This window comes from Oncorhynchus keta, chromosome 28, assembly GCF_023373465.1.
Source record: "Oncorhynchus keta strain PuntledgeMale-10-30-2019 chromosome 28, Oket_V2, whole genome shotgun sequence".
NCBI classification, from domain to species: Eukaryota; Metazoa; Chordata; class Actinopteri; order Salmoniformes; family Salmonidae; genus Oncorhynchus; species Oncorhynchus keta.
The window spans coordinates 30,796,514-30,813,093 of NC_068448.1; the positions used below are offsets into that span (position 1 = coordinate 30,796,514).

Genomic DNA, 16,580 nt, shown 5'->3' on the forward strand with positions numbered 1-16,580 from the left:
AGGCAGGAACACCGTCTGCTGGAGAGGATAGGAGGGCGACAGGCAGGAACACCGTCTGCTGGAGAGGATAGGAGGGCGGCAGGCAGGAACACCATCTGTTGGAGAGGATAGGAGGGCGGCAGGCAGGAACTCCGTCTGCTGGAGAGGATAGGAGAGCGGCAGGCAGGAACACCGTCTGCTGGAGAGGATAGGAGAGAGGCAGGCAGGAACACCGTCTGCTGGAGAGGATAGGAGGGCGGCAGGCAGGAACACCATCTGTTGGAGAGGATAGGAGGGCGGCAGGCAGGAACACCGTCTGCTGGAGAGGATAGGAGAGCGGCAGGCAGGAACACCGTCTGCTAGAGAGGATAGGAGGGCGGCAGGCAGGAACACCGTCTGCTGGAGAGGATAGGAGGGCGGCAGGCAGGAATACCGTCTGCTGGAGAGGATAGGAGGGCGGCAGGCAGGAACACCGTCTGCTGGAGAGGATAGGAGGGCGGCAGGCAGGAACACCGTCTGCTGGAGAGGATAGGAGAGAGGCAGGCAGGAACACCGTCTGCTGGAGAGGATAGGAGGGCGGCAGGCAGGAACACCGTCTGCTGGAGAGGATAGGAGAGAGGCAGGCAGGAACACCATCTGTTGGAGAGGATAGGAGGGCGGCAGGCAGGAACACCGTCTGCTGGAGAGGATAGGAGAGAGGCAGGCAGGAACACCGTCTGCTAGAGAGGATAGGAGGGCGGCAGGCAGGAACACCATCTGTTGGAGAGGATAGGAGGGCGGCAGGCAGGAACACCGTCTGCTGGAGAGGATAGGAGGGCGGCAGGCAGGAACACCGTCTGCTGGAGAGGATAGGAGGGCGGCAGGCAGGAACACCGTCTGCTGGAGAGGATAGGAGGGCGGCAGGCAGGAACACCGTCTGCTGGAGAGGATAGGAGGGCGGCAGGCAGGAACACCGTCTGCTGGAGAGGATAGGAGGGCGGCAGGCAGGAACACCGTCTGCTGGAGAGGATAGGAGAGCGGCAGGCAGGAACACCGTCTGCTGGAGAGGATAGGAGGGCGGCAGGCAGGAACACCGTCTGCTGGAGAGGATAGGAGGGCGGCAGGCAGGAACACCGTCTGCTAGAGAGGATAGGAGGGCGGCAGGCAGGAACACCGTCTGCTAGAGAGGATAGGAGGGCGGCAGGCAGGAACACCGTCTGCTAGAGAGGATAGGAGGGCGGCAGGCAGGAACACCGTCTGCTAGAGAGGATAGGAGAGAGGCAGGCAGGAACACCGTCTGCTAGAGAGGATAGGAGGGCGGCAGGCAGGAACACCGTCTGCTGGAGAGGATAGGAGGGCAGCAGGCAGGAACACCGTCTGCTGGAGAGGATAGGAGAGAGGCAGGCAGGAACACCGTCTGCTAGAGAGGATAGGAGGGCGGCAGGCAGGAACACCGTCTGCTGGAGAGGATAGGAGAGAGGCAGGCAGGAACACCGTCTGCTGGAGAGGATAGGAGGGCGGCAGGCAGGAACACCGTCTGCTGGAGAGGATAGGAGGGCGGCAGGCAAGAACAGAATTCTCAAGGAAAACCTACCACACAACAATAATCTTGCAGGAGGAGACACAATAATGTCTTTGAATAAAGGGATATTTAGTTATCCGCAATATCAGTCCATCAAAAGTCTTCTGGAGGCTTTTTCTTTGTCATTAGATTTCAATTGAGTATCTTTTACCAGTTCCTCAATATTTATTTCAAACCCCTAACAATTTGAAAAAGAGTTAGCCTGCTTTACAGACTACATGCTCTGGGTTAGATGGTAGAAATTCTCATATGAAATATTAAAGGTTAGAGAATAAAACCTCACATTTCAGCCTTTAAATAAAGTTCCATTAAAAAGTTGTATGTTACAACCATACATTTTAAGATAAAAAAAGGTGCTATCTAGAACCTAGAAGGTTTCTTCGGCTGTTCCCATAGGAGAAGCCTTTTTGGTTCCAGGTCGGACATTTTTGAGTTCCATGTAGAACCCTTTACACAGAGCGTTCTACATGGAACCCAAGTGTTTTACCTGGAACCAAAAAGGGTTCTCCTATGGGGACAGCCAAAGAACCCTTTTGGAACCCTTTTTATCAAAGAGTGCACTGGGTTGGGTTGGGTTGAATTTGGGTTGAATTGTCTTTTAAAACAGAGGTACCATGTAGGGCAAGGCTAAAAGCCATACAAATATATTACAACTGCCTGCATTGTGTCATCCATTATTTAACATTGGAGTTCTGCACACTAAAATCATTGGAACCATAATGGGGTGTAGGCACTGATTCATAAGCACGATGGAGCAGATATTAGCAGGGAGAATATGATATATGCATATGATATGCATATGATATGATTCAATAGTTGGGGAAATTCCCCTCTAGAGTTGGAAAGGTTAAAGACTGTTTTACACCTGGACTAGCATACCGTAAAAAAAGGCAAGCATTAGTTGTTCCTAAAACTGATATTGCTATAATATTTTGAGACGAAACAAGATGGTGAATCAGTCTGCAAGATAAGTAGATGGAGGAAGAGGAGGGGGATGATAAGATCTTGTGAATGCATTATTGCCTTTGTTAGAACATGAAAACACCCATTGAGGACCAGTTCTATTTTAATATGATCAAATGGAGGCTTTTTTTTATTACTTTCTTCACCATTGGTGTTCCCCGTATTGTTTTATTTTACCAAGGGAGGAATAACAAATTCTCCCTGTGTGGAGTTTGTGTATTTTCCACAGTGGCAATAAATACTTTTAAAATTGTATTATTCATCACATGCTTCGTAAACAACCTGGAAACTAACAATGATATGCTTACTTATGGGCTCTTCCCAACAAAGCAGAGAGAAAGAAAATAGATAAATAATAGAAAAGTAATAACACATAATAATAAAAGCAATAATAAATACACAACAAGCAACGATAACTTGGCAAAATACACAGGGTACCATTACCAAGTCGCTGTGCAGGGGTAAAAGGTAATTGAGGAAGATCTGTACATACAACTAGGACTAAGTGACTAGACAACAGTAGCAGCCGCTTATGTGATGAGTCTAAAAAAAAGTTAGTGCAAAAAGGGTCAATGCAGAGAGTCTGGGTAGCTATTTTGTTAACTATTTAACTAACTATTTAGCAGTCTTATGGCTTGGGGGTAGAAACTGTTCAGCGTTCTGTTGGTTCCAGACTTGTTGCATCGATACTGCTTCCCATGCAGTATCACAGAGAACAGCCTTTGACTGGTGGCTGGAGTCTAACAATTTTTAGAGCCTTCCTCTGACACCGCCTGGTATAGAGGTCCTGGATGGCAGAGATTTTGGCCCCAGTGATGTACTGGGCCTTACGCACTACCCCCTTGGTCAGATGCCAAGCAGTTGATGCAGCCAGTCAAGATTCTCTCAATGATGCAGCTGTATATCTTTTTGAGGTTCTGAGGGCTCGTTTGAAATCTTTTCAGCCTCCTGATGGGGAAGAGGCATTGTCATGCCCCCTTCACAACTGTGTTGGTGTGTGTGGACCATGATAGATCTTTAGTGATGTGGACTCCGAGGAACTTGAAGCCCTCGGCCCGCTCCACTACAGCCTGCAAAGCTGTCATCAAGGCAAAGGGTGGCTACTTTGAGGAATCAAAAATATAAAATATATTCTGATTTATTTAATAATTTTTTGGTTACTACACAATTCAATATGTGTTATTTCATACTTTTGATGTCTTCACTATTATTCTACAATGTAAAATAATAGTATAAATTAAAGAAAACCCCTTCAATGAGTAGGTACTGTATGTATAGTCACTGTGGAGACGACGTCATCAATACACTTATTAATGAAGCCGGTGACTGAAATGTTAAACTCCGCAATGCATTGGATGATTCCTGGAACATATTCCTTCCTGTCTGTGCTAGCAAAACAGTCCTGTAGCTTAGCATCCTCTTCATCTTCTCCCATTCCTCCTCTGGATCATCCAGATGGTCATTGGCAAACTTCAGACAGGCCTGGACATGCGCTGGCTTGAGCAGGGGGACCTTGCGTGCGCTGCAGGATTTTAATCCATGACAGCGTAGTGTGTTACTAATGGTTTTCTTTGAGACTGTGGTCCCAGCTCTCTTCAGATCATTGACCAGGTCCTGCCATGTAGTTCTGGGCTGATACCTCACCTTACTCATGATCATTGATGCCCCACGAGGTGAGATCTTGCATGGAGCCCCAGACCGAGGGTGATTGACCGTCATCTTGAACTTCTTCCATTTTGTTGTCAGTTGTTGCCTTCTCACCAAGCTGCTTGCCTATTGTCCTGTAGCCCATCCCAGCCTTGTGCAGGTCTACAATTTTATCCCTGATGTCCTTACACAGCTGTCTGATCTTGGCCATTGTGGAGAGGTTGGAGTCTGTTTGATTGAGTGTGTGAACAGGTGTCTTTAATACAGGTAATGAGTTCAAACAGGTGCAGTTAATACAGGTAATGAATGGAGAACAGGAGGGTTTCTTAAAGAAAAACTAACAGGTCTGTGAGAGACAGAATTCTTACTGGTTGGTAGGTGATCAAATACATATGTCATGCAATAAAATGCAAATTAATTACTTAAAAATCATACAATGTGATTTTCTGGATTTTTGTTTCAGATTCCGTCTCTCACAGTTGAAGTGTTCCTATGATAAAAAAATTACAGACCTCTACATGCTTTGTAAGTAGGAAACACTGCCAATTTTACAGGTTATCAAATATTTGTTCTCCCCACTGTATATTATCCATGTCCTTGTTCAGCCACTACTCAGAGAAACATAGGATATTACAGTTCTTCAGTTTATAGGATAGTCTAGGATAGGATAGGGCCTCTGTCTTGCGCCGTCTCTGTCTCTTCCGAGTCTCGGGATTTGGGCCAAGTCCGGGATGAGCACTATGTCCTGCGCCACCGACTCATTACAGTAGAAATCTTCATCAAAATCGAGTGATGGCTGTTCTAATGTCCAGAAGCTCTTTTCGGTCATAGGTAACAATCAGCGCAAAACAACACAATAAATAGCTGAATTGGTTAAATTCACACAGGACACTGGATAAGACAGGAGAAATACTCCAGATATAACAGACTAACCCTAGCCCCCCGACACATAAACTACTGCAGCATAAATACTGGAGGCTGAGACAGGAGGGGTCAGGAGACACTGTGGCCCCATCCGGTGATACCCCCGGACAGGGCCAAACAGGCAGGATATAATCCCACCCACTTTGCCAAAGCACAGCCCCCACACCACTTGCGGGATATCTTCAACCACCAACTTACCATCCTGAGACAAGGCCGAGTATAGCCCACAAAGATAAAGTAACGACGAGGTCCTTCACAGTTTTATTTTGTGACGACTGTACAACCATCAAGATTAATTGTCAGATTCAACAGAAGATCTCTCTGTTTCTTGGGACCTAGAACAAGCATCTCTGTTTTGTCCGAGTTTAAAAGTAGAACGTTTGCAGCCATCCACTTCCTTATGTCTGAAACACAGACTTCCAGCGAGGGCAATTTTGGGGCTTCACCATGTTTCATCGAAATGTACAGCTGTGTGTCATCCACATAGCAGTGAAAGTTAACATTATGTTTTTGAACGACATCCCCAAGAGGTAAAATATATAGTGAAATCAATAGTGGTCCTAAAACGGAATCTTGAGGAACACCGAAATTTACAGTTGATTTGTCAGAGGACAAACCATCCACAGAGACAACCTGTATCTTTCTGTTACATAAGATCTAAACCAGGCCAGAACTTGTCTGTGTAGACCAATTTGGGTTTCCAATCTCTCCAAAAGAATGTGGTGATCGATGGTATCAAAAGCAGCACTAAGGTCTAGGAGCACGAGGACAGATGCAGAGCCTCAGTCTGATGCCATTAAAAGGTAATTTACCACCTTCACAAGTGCAGTCTCGGTGCTATGATGGGGTCTAAAACCAGACTGAAGCATTTCATATACATTGTTTGTCTTCAGGAAGGCAGTAAGTTGCTGTGCAACAGCTTTTTCAATTTATTTTGAGAGGAATGGGATCAAAAATAAAAAATAAATGTTGGATTGTTCTTATTTTCCTCAATTAAGTTGGAAAAATAGGATGATCGAGCAGCAGTGAGGGCTCTTTGATACTGCACGGTACTGTCTTTACAGGCTAGTCGGAAGACTCCCAGTTTGGTGTGGCGCCATTTCCGTTCCAATTTTCTGGAAGCTTGCTTCAGGGCTCAGGTATTTTCTGTATACCTGGGAGCTAGTTTCTTCTTAAATGTTTTTAGTTTTTAGGGATGCTACTGCATCTAGGGTATTGCGCAAGGTTAAATTGAGTTCCTCAGTTAGGTGGTTAACTGATTTTTGTCCTCTGATGTCCCTGGGTAGACAGAGGGAGTCTGGAAGGGCATCAAGGAATCTTTGTGTTGTCTGAGAATTTATAGCACGACTTTTGATGATCCTTGGTTGGGGTCTGAGCAGATTATTAAAATGGTGGTCCAATAGTCCAGGATTATGAGGAAGAACATTAAGATCCACAACATTTATTCCATGGGACAAAACTAGGTCCAGAGTATGACTGTGGCAGTGAGTAGGTCCGGAGACATGTTGAACAAAACCCACTGAGTCAAGGATGGCTCTGAAAGCCTTTTGGAGTGGGTCTGTGGTCTTTTCCATGTGAATATTGAAGTCACCAAAAATTTTAATATTATCTGCTATGACTACAAGGTCCGATAGGAATTCAGGGAACTCAGTTAGTTGTGCTGTATATGGCCCAGGAGGACTGTAAACAGTAGTTATAAAAAGTGATTGAGTAGGCTGCATAGATTTCATGACTAGAAGCTAAAAAAAAAGACACAAACGTTGTCGTTTTTTTGTAAATTGAGATTTGCTATCATAAATGCTAGCAACACCTCCGCCTTTGCGGGATGCGCAGGGGATATGGTCACTAGTGTAACCAGGAGGTGAGGCCTCTTTTAACACAGTAAATTCATCAGGCTTAAGCCATGTTTCAGTCAGGCCAATCACATCAAGATTATGATCAGTCATTAGTTAATTGACTATAACTGCCTTGGAAGTGAGGGATCTAACATTAAGTAGCCCTATTTTGAGATGTCAGGTATCACATTCTCTTTCAATAATGGCAGGAATGGAGGAGGTCTTTATTCCAGTGAGATTGCTAAGGCGAACACCATCATGTTTAGTTTTGCCCAACCTAGGTCGAGGCACAGACACGGTCTCAATGGCGATATCTGAGCTGACTACACTGACTGTGCTAGTGTCAGACTCCACTAAGCTGGCAGGCTGCCTGGCCTGGACCCTATCTCATTGTGGAGCTAGGGGAGTTCGAGCCCTCTCTACGTTTGTAGATAAGATGAGAGCACCCCTCCAGCTAGGATGGAGTCCGTCACTCCTCAACAGGCCAGTCCTGTATGTCATCATTTTTTCTGTATTATGTCCCCCAAAAATTTGTTTCAGAGATTCAATAACAGCCAATTCTCATACAGTATCACTTCCCACGTAGGGGTTGTAATTCCTATGTTACTCATGTTGTCATTCCTACTACAGAGTGCTGCGAATGGTTAGGGTACCCATGGTGGCTGATGAATTTAAATGTACCACTCTGTCCTAAGTAAGATAGGACTACAGCTGTTTATCGAAAGAGGAAAATACTTTCTAATTTATTTGAGTGAATCACGATTTTAAATAGACCATGCATAATGATTCTCCATTGCATGATCTTTTCATTAATCAACCACTATGGGGATTTAATGTGCCATAAAAATCTTTAATTTTCTTTAGACAGTGAAAACACAAATACAAATGTACTCATTCACATCTAAACACACTTTAATACCCTTGGCTGTGGTTAGTATTAAGGTGACAGGTCAGCTTTTCATGATCAGTCCAGCAAATTGCACAGGCTGTAGACAGGCAGCATTAAATAGCCTGGTTATCTATATGGGACACATGCTCTGCTCTCTCTCTCTCCCTCTACCCAGCATCACAAAACAACCGATCTCAACAGCAACCTTCGAGGCTCCAGCAACACAGAGTGCTGCTCACTGCTAACACTGATTGAATGTCCTTACCTGTTTCAGTGCCCATGTTAATGCTGTGATAAAGTTAATGTTTTATGGAATGTCTTTATGGAATCACTCATACATACATTTATGTTATGCTGCTGTTCTGAATGTTGTTGTCAGGGCACCCTTCTGTGTTTCAGTCCTGTTGGAAGTATAACAGAGTGAGGGTCATAAATCATAGACGGGACAATATTATTAATATCCGGGAATTATTAATATGATTTTAACAGATTTTGTCAGAGGCAAATCACCTCAACTACACAGCATGTGGACATCACTGAAGGAATCCAAGTCCACAATGACCCACACTTCAAAGTCAAAGTGATTTTTAAAATCTTTATTAAACAGTTTTTTTCCGTACCCCAATAGAATTTGTACAATTGTAATCAAAGCGCGGGGATGTGGTTGTCCCATCCCAGCAATTTCAAAGTCTATGAATACCGCAGGTCTATTAGTTGCTGACACTTTCTGTCAATAAATCATTGGTCATACCGTAACTAAACAGAGAGCATTCTCTTAGTGGTATCCAGGTGTGCTCCTGTAATCATTAACATTGTCAGCTAACCAAGGGGAAGTCCTTCCTCTGTTTAATTCCCAGGCACTTGACATTTGCCTGTTCATTACCAAATGAGTCATTACCTGATGCAATCGCTGATGAGCTCATTGTCCCCATTAGGTTTGAATAGGATGCATGTCAAGTGGTGCTTGTGGGTCTGTCACTTTGCATTAGCAGCTGTTTATCATGTACAGCAAATGAGTGTTTAACCAATCAGAGCTGCCGGACACAATCACCACTCCACTCACAACAAGTCAATATCAGTTACACACCTTATGTGATAGTCAGTATTGAGTAGGTTAACAATTAGAATTTATGGCCTAGTCAGACCATTACTCTGTTTCAGCTGGCTAATAGGTGTGTTTAGATACGTACTGTTTGGTGTAGCACATATAATTTTCGACCAAACATAACTTGTCAATACTTTCTCACTTCCTGACTCGGAAGACGACCAATGTCTTCTAAACGTTCATGTCTAGTTGTTTGTTTGAATTGAGAAAATGCTCTGTTATTAAATTAAACATTTTGCTCCATGAATTAATCCAACAATGTATTTGCCGCCTTCTTGTCTATTTCAAATCTTCTCTCATTGATTGAGACAGGTGGGTGTCCACCCCAAAGTGACGCATGTCATGATGACACTCACCTGTCTCAATAAAATTAGAGAATGTTTTTTCATTTGAAAAAGATGGCGGTTAGCAAAACATTTCATAACGGAGTGTTTAAAATATTCAAGCAAACCCTCCAACTAGACATTGATAATAAGAAGACATTGGCTGTCTTCCAAGTCCGGAAAATAGGATGTGTCGCAAGTTAACCTTGGTCGAAAATTTGGGGGCTCTCCGAGTGGCGCAGACGCATAAGGCACTGCATCTCAGTGCTAGAGGCGTCACTACAGACCCTGATTCGATTCCAGGCTGTATCACAACCGGCCTTGATTGGGAGGCCAATAGGGCGGCGCACAATTGGCCCAGCGTCGTCCGGGTTAGGGTTTGACCGGGGTAGACTGACATTGTAAGTAAAAATGTGTTCTTAACTGACTTGCCTAGTTAAATAAAATACAATAATTTTCTACCAACTTTATTTCTTTATCTGCTACTCCAACAGTACCTAACCTGTAACGGCTAATGGAACATCGCCTTAGCCCGTTACAATCTGCTAGCTATGAGTAGGTAAGACTCACAATGAGTTTCAATCTGAGATGGTTTTTTCACCTTCGGTGACTCTGGCAAAAATGCTCCATTCTCCAATGGGCTTGTTTGTGGTCAGTGTTAAGTTTTTCATTGGCTTTTCCCCTAACATTTTTTCAGAGAGGATTATCCTCCAGTATGAGAATGCTGGATTGAAATGATTTGTCTCCTTTGAATCAGACCTTTTGGACACACACAACATATTGCACTGTTATTAGACACAAAAACATAGCCTGGATACAAGGATCATGTACAAAACTTCTCTTTCGAAAATGTGAGCAGCCAAAATCATGCCTTGATTGTAGAGATAGAATTGTGAAGAGGCCGGAATAAAGTGGTACAGTGCCTGTAGTGCTGATGGTGATTCATATGAAGAGCATTGTACTGCATTCACATGACTGCCAAGAATATAAGGTAGCCATATAAATAATAGCTGATCTTAAAAAAAATCCAAATTAATCATGTGAAGCATTTTCCATGAAGGCTGTGAAAAAAAAGGAAAAAAAGAAGAGTTAACAGTTTTCTGCGATTTCTCAGTTCACTATTCTCTCTCTACTCAATATCCCTGTGAACTACTGACAACCTTCCTTGACCCCTTTCAGTACCCACATCTAGGCCAGGCTGCCTCTCTCTCGCTCTCCCCCACGGGCATCTGTCCAAGACATTATTCTATTATGGGCAAATTAAAGAGCTAGGAAGCTCTACATAATGCTGATGAGAAATGCATGGATAATGCTGCATAAGAAAACATTGAGACACTGACACTGAACTGACCTGTGCACAGCAGTATTCTGTTTTTGTCTCAAATATTTCATTTCTATTCTATTAATTCCTGTGTTCAATCTACTGTAAATGTGTCATTGTTAAAATATATAACAATTCTAATTATGTAGTATAGCTTTCATAGCATGATATCAATGAGCATTAACATACAGTACCAGTCAAAAGTTTGGACACACCTACTCATTCAAGGGTTTTTCTTTATTTTTACTATTTTCTACATATATTTTATATTTGAGATTCTTCAAAGTAGCCACCCTTTGCAATGATGACAGCTTTGCACACTCTTGGCATTCTCTCAACCAGCTTGGTGAGGAATGCTTTTCCAACAGTCTTGAAGGAGTTCCCACATATGCTGAGCACTTGTTGGCTACCTTTCCTTCACTCTGCGGTCCAACTCATCCTAAACCATCTCAATTGGGTGGAGGTCGAGTGATTGTGGAAGCCAGGTCATCTGATGCAATACTCCACCACTCTCCTTCTTGGTCAAATAGACCTTACACAGCCTGGAGGTGTGGTTTGGGTCATTGTCCTAATGAAAAACAAATGATGGTCCTGCTAAGTGCAAACCAGATGGGATGGCGTGTCATTGCAGAATGCTGTGGTAGCCATGCTGGTTAACTGTGCCTTGAATTCTAAATAAATCACAAACAGTGTCACCTCACACACCATCACAACTCCTCCTCCATGCTTCATGATGGGAACCACACATGCAGAGATCATCCGTTCACCTACTCTGCGTCTCACAAAGACACAGCTGTTGGAACCAAAAATCCCAAATTTGGACTCATCAGACCAAAAGACAGATTTCTAACAGTCTAATTTATCATGTTTCTTGGACCAAGAAAGTTTCTTCTTCTTATTGGTGTCCTTTAGTATTGGTTTCTTTGAAGCAATTCGACAATGAATGCCTGATTTTTGCAGTCTCCTCTGAACAGTTGATGTTGTGTCTGTTACTTGAACTCTGTGAAGCAATCTGAGGTGCAGTTAACTCTAATGAACTCATCCTCTGCAGCAGAGGTAACTCTGGGTCTTCCTTTCCTGTGGCTGTCCTCTTGAGAGCCACTTTCATCATAGCGCTTGATGGTTTTTGCGACTACACTTGAAAATACTTTCAAAGTTCTTGACATTTTCTGCATTGACTGACCTTCATGTCTTAAAGTAACAATGGACTGTCATTTGTCTTTGCTTATTTGAGCTGTTCTTGCCATAATATAATATAATTGGTATTTTATCAAATCTTCTGTATACCACCCCTACCTTGTCACAACCCAACTGATTGGCTCAAATGCATTAAGAAGGAAAGAAATTCCACAAATTAACTTTTAACAATGCACACCTGTTATTTGAAATTATTTCCAGGTGACTACCTTGTGAAGCTGGTTGAGAGAATGCCATGAGTGTGCAAAGCTGTCATCAAGGCAAAAGGCAAACTTTGAAGAATCTCAAATGTAAAATATATATTGATTTGATTAATACTTTTTTGGTTGCTACATGATTCCATATGTGTTATTGCATAGTTGCGATGTCTTTACTATTATTCTACAATGTAGTAATAGTAAAAATAAAGAAAACCCTTGAATGAGTAGGTGTGTCCAAACTTTTGACTGGTACTGTATATAACTTGTTCTCTTGCTTATCTTTGAACCGAGGGCCATCTGCAGAGATCCTGCCATTCAATCATTTGGACGTTTTCCAATGCGAAACTAGATTAGAGGCTGGAGTTGATGTAGATTGGTCCAGGGAGCACAGAGCCCCTTATGGGCTATTGAACGGAGGGAAGCAGGGAACACAACAATAGACAACATCTTCACATAAAAAGAAGGCAGCAGGTAGTATTTTATCAAACACTTTGTCTTATGGTCTCGATGAGTGCTTTTTTTGATGTTCCCCCTCCTTATTCTGCTGGATTTGAGATAGTCGTCTTGCCTCCTAGCTAACTTGCAATCGGATAAAATGTTGCTAACATTAATCTATTTTTCAATTCAAAGGGGAAACAGTTGGCTGTAAAATGTATTAGGATCAGACGTAGAATTAATTTGAATGATATGGTAGGAAAAAAATGTCCCTTAGGCATTTGCTTATGATTCATAATTTTACTTGTGTAATAAGAAATGTAAGTCTCATTATGAGCATGTAATTTCTGTCATGAATGAAGATGTACCGTATGTAAGTACAGTATCAACATACTAAACCAAACACTAGTACTAACACTACTACAACCACCACCTCCACCATCGTCACTACAGCTCTACTTTAACAGAGCTATTGCAGCTACTCGGATGGTTGGAACTAGCTGATGCTCCCTCAGCACTATGATGGTGTGCTGCACTAACTACAGTATGAGGCACAAACAATTGCTCAAAATGGTGCTGATCTAAATGACTTGAGTGGTTTACAAATGTCCCCAGTCCAGAGAAACTCTATTAACTTTCCCATCAACTGTACAGTAATACTTCTCAGTTTCCCCCTGTAATTATCCAGAACTGATTTCAACTGTATGGCTTGAGGAGTCCATCAGTAGCTTCAAATTAAAGCAGTAAATCAAATCTGTTTTTAAGACAGAAAATTCATATTTTTCCCTTTTCCCTTATGGTTATATGCGTATCAATGTTTCTCCGATCAATATTCCACTCTAACAGTGACAGACTATTAATGTATGCGGATCACAGTATCTTCATGCTTGTTTTTGTACCTGCAGAATGTCGTCAAAAAGGCAACCCGTTGTGAATAGAGTACATACAGTAGTACCACTATGCACTTGTATTGTTGGTGGTCCAAAGTGCAGACAGTGCCACAGCTGCCATACTGTATGTGTCTTACAGCAGGGAAGTTTGTTGTGCATTTATCATTTATGTAAATAGCCCCTTCAAGAAATCTATCCAGTGACAGTGACAGCCAGATGGGCAAAACAAACCTTTTGGTCTTTACATGATTTGAAAGACAAACGTTCCATGAGTGAATGATGCTAACAGGTTTGTAGTGTTTATCTCTGATAGTAGCCCCCTGCCATGCTGGGACACAGCACATCTATGTAGGCCTTATTGTAATGGGAAAGCTTGCTGATCAGGAGGCAGGCGGCATATTCCTCTACTGCACAGCAATTAGCCGTGATGAAAGTGGGAAATGTTGGCTCCACCACACCTGTCTGGCTTCTGACATCACTCCTCTATTATTGCTTTGTAACAGTCATTCAGCTCAGCACCAGTGAATTATGGAGTAAGCTAGGCCAACCAGAGGTGAGATGGTGTAATACTCTATATGAGGCAACCACCAGCAACTTGCGTATGTGCGTGTATGTGCACGACTGTGCATGTGCGCGTGTGTGTATGTGCGTGTGTGCATGTACAGTATGTGTGTGTTCAGTGAGAGTGAAGGAGAGAGACATAAATGGTCTACTTAATTGCTCTGGCGTGATCACTCTCAGTCATGGTAATCAGTCTTTCTTAAATGAGGTGTTCAGTTGCAAAGATGAGTTTCTGAGTTTTGACAAGTAATGTATGATGTAATCAAATGTTCACACAAGCACAATGAAGACTTGCCACAATGGATTTCTTGAAGTCTTACTAGTGTAGTGAGAGTAATTGTGTTGATTTCATTTTCTTGTCACCCTATGAGTTTTTACACAGGTGGTAGAGTGCTGTACCTGTCATCTATTTCAGGCACATTTCTTTTTTAATTTCAGAGCCATTCTAAAGTCCAAGACAGGATGATTGACACGTTTACACATTATTTTGTGTCTCTGCCTGTATACACTGCGATGCTGAGATATAACTGTTCTGTCTCACTAGTCACAGTAATGACCTGAGAGGAGCGTTCCTCACATTAATCCCCCACTGGCTTGTTGTTGCTGTTTGCAGATATGGAGACATGGTTCCCGACTCCATAGCGGGCAAGATATTTGGCTCCATCTGCTCCCTCAGTGGCGTGCTGGTGATTGCTCTACCTGTGCCTGTTATAGTCTCCAACTTCGCAAGGATCTACCACCAGAACCAAAGGGCAGATAAGATGAGGGCACAGCAGGTAAGAGAGAGAGAGAGAGAGAGAGGCGTGATGTCATTCTCATCATCTGCATGTCAGTTTGTTGTGAAGGTTGACAGACCCTTTGCTGTAATGTATCCTATGTATGATAGGGTTTTATTCTTACTAGGTGTGCTTGTCAGGCAAATGCCGATTGGAAAGCTACAAGGATTCACACTGTCTTGTGAAATGTCCGTTTTGTATTTATTCCCCAGATATTGCTCATTGGGTTGTATGTGGAGCAAATGCTGACACAGGCATTTCTATCCAATTCTTTTCCATTCTCCAGAAAGTGCGCCAGGCAAGGATTCGAATGGCTAAAAAAGGGGCCACCAATGCATTCTTGCAGCACAAAGAGGATGGGGGATTGCAGGTAAGCAATACACATGAGCAAATGTTTCCTTATGCTCATATAGAGAATCACAGTTATTTCATGTTTGGATTTCACATGTACAGCATACAGTATTTCACCTAAAGTATGTTTAAATATATATAGTAGCACACACTCATCAGGGTCTGAGCAAAGTAGGGAAGAGTCCATGGCAAAAGGGTGAATTCCTACTTTAATGCTTTTAGCAGAGGTTCTGGACTGATAAGATAAAGCATTTGGAGTTCAGCTTCGTGACAAAACAAAATGGCACTAAAGCTTTTCTCTTTTCTGGAGATAGTTTTGTTGCCATGGCATCATTAATTGTTCCTTTAACTGTAGCTTATTCTTGGCCAATAATAACTGGATTTACTTCAGAATCAGACAGATTGCTGTTCTTCTCTCTCTCTCTCTCTCTCTCTCTCTCTCTCTCTCTCTCTCTCTCTCTCTCTCTCTCTCTCTCTCTCTCTCTCTTCTCTCTCTCTCTCTCTCTCAATTCTGGAACACCTCCCCGACACCAACACTTTCTGCTGTAGTTTCACCTACCTAATCTTTACTTTACTTTACTGACTTTATTGTCCCCATGGGGAAATCCTGTTGCAGTGTCATGTACACATTTAAAGAGGTGTTTAATTACAAAACAAATTGACAATACAACTTTCATAACAGTTACAAACCAATAAAAAGAGACTAGCCTGCTGGCCTTATCTGCATAATAATCTCATGTCATTATGATTGCCAATTTGAAAAACATATATATACATTTAAAAGAAAGATGAATTAGGCTGCTGGCCAGGAACATCAAGCACATTGTAAGAATCAGTCAGCTTCAGTTTCAATGACATTTAAAATAACCGAATGCCACGTTGACAGTCATTAATATTTAATCCCAAACTTTCCTTTGATTAAATCTATCAGTCAGCACCAATAGTCCTGTAATAATGAAGGATGACTTGCTACACCAAATATCTATTATTTTCCCCTCAGAATGAATCCCATTCACAGTATTCCATTAAATTGTTCTCAACCAATGATCCTACACCCTTAGAAAAAAATAAAACAAAAAGGGATCTTCGGTTGTCCCCATAGGAGAACCTTTGAATAACCCCCTTTGGTTCCAGGTATAACCCTTTTGGGTTCCATGTAGAACCCTTTCCCCAGAGGGTTCTACATGGAACCCAAAAGAGTTCTGTCTGCATTCAAAAAGGGTTTTCCTATGGGGACAGCCGCAGAACCCATTTGGAAGCCTTTTTTCTAAGAATGTATTGAGAGATCAGGGAGTCAATGAGTCAGAGAACAGAAAGCAGAGGTTGTAGACAGGCGGTTAATGGACACACATAGGTAATGGTGTTGGTAACAGGGGCCACAAAATAGTTACTAGAGGATGAGTAGCAATTCACTAGTCTCCTGATTCACCATCCATCGTGAGCTGTTCATCTTTAAAGCAGTGAATTTTTTTTTTGCCTCAGTTGTATTACCTCAGACTTTACCTAAATAAACATTATAACATAGCGTATCTACAGGTAACTGCCAAAATAATGGAAACACTTCAGTAAATATGGGATACAAAGTATATTCAAAGCAGGTGGTTCCACACAGGTGTGGTTCCT

At 42.6% G+C, this 16,580-nt stretch overlaps 1 protein-coding gene across 1 annotated transcript in view; it reads left to right on the plus strand.

Moving 5' to 3' along the window:
• Window positions 1–16,580, plus strand: part of LOC118360414 (potassium voltage-gated channel subfamily D member 1-like) — a 64,574-nt gene that overhangs the window by 38,967 nt on the left and 9,027 nt on the right. The window contains exons 3-4 of the mRNA XM_035739672.2: window positions 14,444–14,606; window positions 14,893–14,976. Coding sequence (XP_035595565.1) covers window positions 14,444–14,606; window positions 14,893–14,976 — 247 coding nt within the window. The remainder of the gene's footprint in view (window positions 1–14,443; window positions 14,607–14,892; window positions 14,977–16,580) is intronic.